This window comes from Camarhynchus parvulus, chromosome 12, assembly GCF_901933205.1.
Source record: "Camarhynchus parvulus chromosome 12, STF_HiC, whole genome shotgun sequence".
Taxonomy (NCBI): Eukaryota; Metazoa; Chordata; class Aves; order Passeriformes; family Thraupidae; genus Camarhynchus; species Camarhynchus parvulus.
The window spans coordinates 10,763,125-10,769,124 of NC_044582.1; the positions used below are offsets into that span (position 1 = coordinate 10,763,125).

General features: G+C 46.0%; 1 protein-coding gene across 1 annotated transcript in view; it reads right to left on the minus strand.

Moving 5' to 3' along the window:
• The window catches only part of GRIP2 (glutamate receptor interacting protein 2), an 80,367-nt gene extending 78,173 nt beyond the window's left edge, over positions 1–2,194 (minus strand). The window contains exon 1 of the mRNA XM_030956920.1: positions 1,599–2,194. Within this exon, the coding sequence (XP_030812780.1) occupies positions 1,599–1,638 (40 nt within the window). The 5' untranslated portion in view covers positions 1,639–2,194. The remainder of the gene's footprint in view (positions 1–1,598) is intronic.
• Positions 2,195–6,000: the final 3,806 nt, after the last annotated feature.

Consider the following 6,000-nt stretch of genomic DNA (forward strand, 5'->3'; position numbering starts at 1 on the left):
ATAAGCTGTGAGGGTCTGACACCAGGGTAAAAAGGCTTCCTTACCCCACCCAGTGACTGCACCATTCCCTTGTACATGACACAACATTGGCTCAAGATTCTTGAGAAATGTTTGGGGCTGACATCAGGAAAATTTCTCATTTGATCACCCAGCATCCAGACAACATCACCATTTACAACAACACAGCCATCTTGAAGCACCAGATATGTCCGGTGTCACGTTGGAATGGCTTCACAAATGACCCCCTCTGTGGCTGGTGGCACCAAGGAGACCCCCTGAGCACACTCAGTGTCAGCCACCTCCAAACCAGGGCCCAGATCCTGGCTCAACCCCAAGAGCAGTGCGAGATTCTGCCAAGTTGTCTTTTGATCTTTCCATGGAACAAGTACATTCCTGCCAAGTCACACACCCAGATTCCCTGAGCCTATCAGGACTCATTAATGTGTCTCTGGCAGCTTCAAATTAAGCCCCAAAATGCTTCTTGCTGTGCTGCACAGTAGGTGGACATTGCCTCCAGTCACTATCTGTGGGATTAGGCAACACAGCCAGGCTAAGATGCTTTCCACCTGGTTTATCTTAAACCACCTGGTTTATCCCTCAGATTTAGGGAGGGAAAACAATTTTCTAAAGTTAGGTTTCATACTTTAGGGCTTCTTGATGCCAAGGAGAGGACGAAGTCAGTCTCACTACATCACTTCAGGCTGTGCAAAATGATTCAGAAACCATAAATTACCTCTGTACTTCCAACTCCGTCTTCGCTTTCAGAAGGGAAATGCTTGCATCAGAGCAGAAGACAAGCTCCATGAATGTGTTGCAGCACATTCAGCTGCAACAAGCAGAGCTACAGCATGCAACAAAGTACCTGAATATTGCACTCAGCTAGAAATATAAGAGCCTGTCCATCCTGAAAAGACTCAGGCTGGAATTTGATGCCTGCCCTTTTGTAAAGGTGCCCTTCTACACTCATCTATCTACTCTTTTGTAGAAATGAAATAGATTTTTTTAATATTCCACAGTAACAGTGAACTCATATCTAAAGCAGGGGTTTGCAGCTCATTGAAATGTCAGATTTCCAGCAGGAGCTGAAATATTTATTAGACAAGGTAATAGTGGATTATACAGGAGGGGGGGGGGCATTGGCAGTGATCCCACCACATTCAGCAGAGCCCTTCTCCCCTCTTCCTTCCCAGCCCTCTAATCACTACTGCTGAATGCCCAGACCATTCACACACTGAGCCTGGAAAATAAGGAGCTACATTTAGATTTTGTTTTTTAAAAGTCCAAAACAGTTGTAAAAGCTCCACAATATCTGAGGTGCCATAAGAACAGCCCCTGTGACTGCCAATCTTCCAGGTGGAGAAGGCAGCCTGAAGGGTACTCTCCAATGGTCACAGGGAGAAATTCTTTACAGAGAAGCCAAGAAATATTTCACAAATCAAAGCAATTAAGTTTGCATACAACGGCTTGGATTTGTAAAACCACTTTGAAAGTAGCACATGAAACTGTTCATGATATTAAAGATGCTTAAAGAAAATCAGATTAAACAAAAGTAAACTACTGGACAAGGGCGAAAAAAAATACAGACAAGGCTCACTCACCAAAGTCTGACTGCAAATCCTTTTTCAGTCCACAAAGCATGTCTGCTGTTATCTATCAAATCATTCAATTAATTGTAAGAGCCGCTCGGTTTTCTCTCCCTGCCTGCGCTGGAACCCCTTCCCGGGCAGCCCGGGCTGCCTCCCACCGCCGAGCGCGGCTGCGGCGCACACGCGGCTCCCGCACCGCCCGGCAGCGAGATCGAGCACCAATCGTCCGGGGCTCTCCAGCTTGCGGGGACTCAGAAATCTGGCAATCCTTTGGGAAGAAATACCTTTACACGGCTGTTTAACACTGTGCGGCTCGCCAGTCCTGTGTAGAAATAGGAAAATGAAGAGTATGGGGGTTTTTTTAACGAGGTCCTAAAAATCCGACGCTAGTTCTCTCGGCTCCGCTGTCCATCAGGCATTGCCAAGCAAAAGTTGGAAGCGCAGTGATTAACCGGAACAGCTGGTTGAAGGGGAGGCAGCCACTGAACCCTGACGCTCCGGCAGATGCAGCAAATGTCGAGCGAGCACTTCATTCCCGGCGGAATTCCACCCCGCGCCCCGCCGGCGGAGAGCGGGCATCATCCCATGGAGATGTGCTGGCCCCTTCCTGCCCGAGCCCCTCCGAGGCTTTCATGGGCATTTCAGGCGGGGCGTGGGGGAATAAAAAAAAGGCAGAGACGGGAGGGGGGCGGGCAGGCGGTGCTGCGGCGGAGGCAGCGCTGCCCCCGCGCCAGAACTTGGCCGGCAGCGGAGCCGCGCAGCAGCCCCCGAGTTGCAGCTGCAGTTGCAGCAGCAGCAGCAGCAGCGGGGCTGAGCACAAGAAGAGCTGCGACTGCAGTGTTGCCTGACACACTTTCCTCTCCCCCACCCCCTCTTGGCAAGTGCTTGCAGAGCCTCCAGCACCTTTCAAGGCAATGTCAAGCTGCTGTCAAAGCATTACAGTGCCTCCCAAACACACACACACACACGGTGCTCGTAAGGGAATATGAGGCTGCAGCCTTGTGTCCTCCCTACAGCGTTTGCTGAGAACTCGGTTTAACCCTTCCTTAGGAAGGGCAGAGGAATCAGCACGGGCAGAAAGCATGCAAGTCCTGTGCTGAGTTTTTGGCGAGAGTAGGCTTTGAGAGCAGTGCTGGGATCCAGCTGGTCATGGGGAGTTTGGCCCTCCAGGACAAGATGCTGCATGGCTTCCCTCGAAAATGCTGGCCCTGCACTGCGGGTAGGGAAAGGGCACTGGCCTAGGAAGAAATGGTTGCAGAGTCTCCTTCCTTTAGTATTAAAATGGAAAAGTTGGCTGATTTGTGTTGAAGATCCAGAGCATGCTAACGCCCTGCACATGGGGCTGTTACGGTGTGCACAGGGTCAGATCCTGCCTTCAGCACTCTGCAGGTCCCCTTCTCAGCCAAGCTGAGAGATGCAAACTGCGCTAACCAGCTCATGGCAGCATTCTCCATAGTCACCCTATTCCCTTGAGAACTACTGTCATCTATAACAGCAAGATTACACCCACAAACAGTGAAGAGAGATCAAGACGAGCATGGACTAAGGCACAAAAGGCATCTACATTTTTTTTGTAGAGGGTCCCTCATTTTGTATGTGGGTCCAGTCATGTTTGAGACTGCTACTAGATTTGTCTGAAAGCAGCCAAGAGGTCACAAATTTAGAAGGAAACTCATGGAAAAGCAGCAAGGTTAAGCCTTGTTTCCTTAGGAAAGAAATCAGGATAAATCAAGAGGAACTAAACACATCTGAATGCACCAGCAGGAAATTTTTACAGACCTGGGGGCCCTAACTATGTGTGGAGGAGGATAACTGGGTTTCAGCCTAATGCCAGAGCTCTTGTTCAGATTGAAATGCAGCAGCATCTCTATTGTGGTTCAAATTCAGCTGTTTCATGAGAGGATAACTTCTACAAAAGCAATAAAATCACTAAGTAATAAAAAAACTACTTACAAAAGAGATATTTTGGTCCATAATTTGTTTAAAAGAAGTTATTCAGTCTGACAATAGACTTAATTAGTAATTGAGGCAAAATTTATAATTAGAAGTCTTTTCACACAGCTATTAATGCTTTTGCTGCAGAGAAATTTCATCTTAAAGGAAAAAACATTACCAGTTGCACCACAAATACAAGAAGCTGCTAATTTGAGAATAGCCAATTGCTTTGGATTCCATGAAATGGATGTCTCCAAAATGGTGTTTTAAAGAAAAATTTTAAATAATTGTGTGTTTAGACCACCATAAAATTCTTCCCAGGTTATCTGTTGCATGAAAAAAGTGTGTGAGAACACAGCTCTAATACACAGCTGAAGCTGCTTGTTTCTGTGGATGAGAACTGGCTGGAACTGCCCCACTCCTCTGATGTTGGTGGAGAAGGAAGAGGCATTTGGGCATTTCAAGCCCAGGATTGCTGGTGGCATTTGTTGAGCTGCTTGGCAACACAGCAGAGCACCAGGAGCCTGGAGAGGACAGAGATGTTTACTTTATGGTTTCTGGCCAAAATCCACAAACACAACATTTCCTTTGTGTTTCAGGTGGCACTACATTAAAACCAGTTGAAGTGAACAGCTTGAGTTTCTAATGGGGAAGAGAAAGGATACACCCCACACCCCAACAAAACAAGGCAGAGCAAAAACATATGGTATGGCATCAAAATGTGTAGGTGTCATAAAAGAGCGTGAGGCATCAACCTAAGCTATGGTGACAAACTCAAGGAACAATATGTAGAGTTTTGATGTTTGAGGAACAGTCTGTGCATTGTCCTGTACCTTCTTGACATAAACTTTGTGTGCTCAGAATTAGCAACTTTCAAAAAATTCTCTGGCAATATCAACTACATACAAGCCTCACCTACAAATGTACAGGTTTTAAAATAAGTTAATTTTGTGGAGATGGGATGTTAAAAAAGGTTTTTTCACAGGAAAACAAAACAAAAAAAATCTCAGTTCTGGGTTTTTTTTGGCATATTCTGATCTCTTATTACCATTCCAGGAGGAAAGAGGGTTTAGGAAATACTTTCTTGCACCTCCACTTCAGTAAAACATGCTCAAGGAAAAAGACAGCACAGGCTGAGGACAGTCCATGGCTAGAGGGCTTCTGGGTGGTCCCTGTTGGAAACATCCATCCATGCAGGCTTGTGGTTTTCATCCATACTGAAGCGGTGATGCCAGTGAACAAGCACCCACTCCGCAGAAATGGGCATTTACTTTTCTCAGGAACAGGCTGCTCTTCAAGTAAAGCTCATTTGTTGTAAGTAAGGAGTATCTATCCTTACATGCACAGACATGTGCTAGCGCTTGGTTTAGCCTTTCTTGTACCCACCACATCCTGTCCTGCTCATGAAACTCATACATATTTCCCCAGAGCTGCCTTACAAATCCTCCCAGTATCTCAGTGGGAGTGATGCTGCAAACCTTACATGGCCTAAATTGGTTGGGACAACATTTACAGAATACACTTTTATCCAAACAAGACAGGGAGGACAGCAGAGGGAAGATCACAGGCTATTCAGAATATCCATTATTTAGTCCAGTGTTTGGTGGGTATTTGTAACCATTACTTATTTAACCACATCCTAAAAGGATCCTTGTCAGAAGCCACAGGACGGTGGAACACTCACACAAGATCCTGATATGAACCATTTAGCACTGAACATGCTCTGAGCTGTGGAGAACACAGAGAGAATCTTACATCACTCCACATTAGGAAGTCTCAGGAGACTCTCTGAAGACAGCTGAATGAACATAATGAACAGTGAGCCACAAGAAGATGATGAGGAAAAACCCCCAACCACATGCACTTAGCGCAGAGGAACACCGACGTTCCAACCGCATATAAAATGATATTAATAGCAACAGAAATTGCTTTGGGTTAGAGAAGGTTCAGAAGAGACTGACACAGATGCTTTCTACTTTTTTTTAGTTCAGATATTAAATTAAGATTTTCTGTTGCCATCTCCTTCTTCTCATCCTACTTCTTCCATTTAATAATACACGCCTGCACATCAGGGACCCCTGGGACTGGGGACTCATATTCCTGCTCATCCACCCTCTAAAGGCTCGTTTCTGACACAGCAGACCCAGTGCTTCCAGTTGTCTTACTGGGAAAGACAGTTTTTACTGGGAATTCTAAGCATTTCTGCACAAAATCAAGAAGTCTGGAGGGCCTATACCCTTCTTTGATTGATTTTGGTTGCAACAGACAGGGAGGAGGAGGAGGGACAAAAGAAAGACCCATCACTCTCTTGGTGGAAGAGACTTCACAGCTGATTACCCAGCTACCCACTGGCTGCACATTTGCTCCATTTCATCTGCTCCAATTTTACGTAGTTGTGCTTATTTAGAAACCCCAGACAACTGCATATCAGCCTCAGGCCTCAGCTCTGGTCTAAGCAGATGCCCTGATTTTTACATAC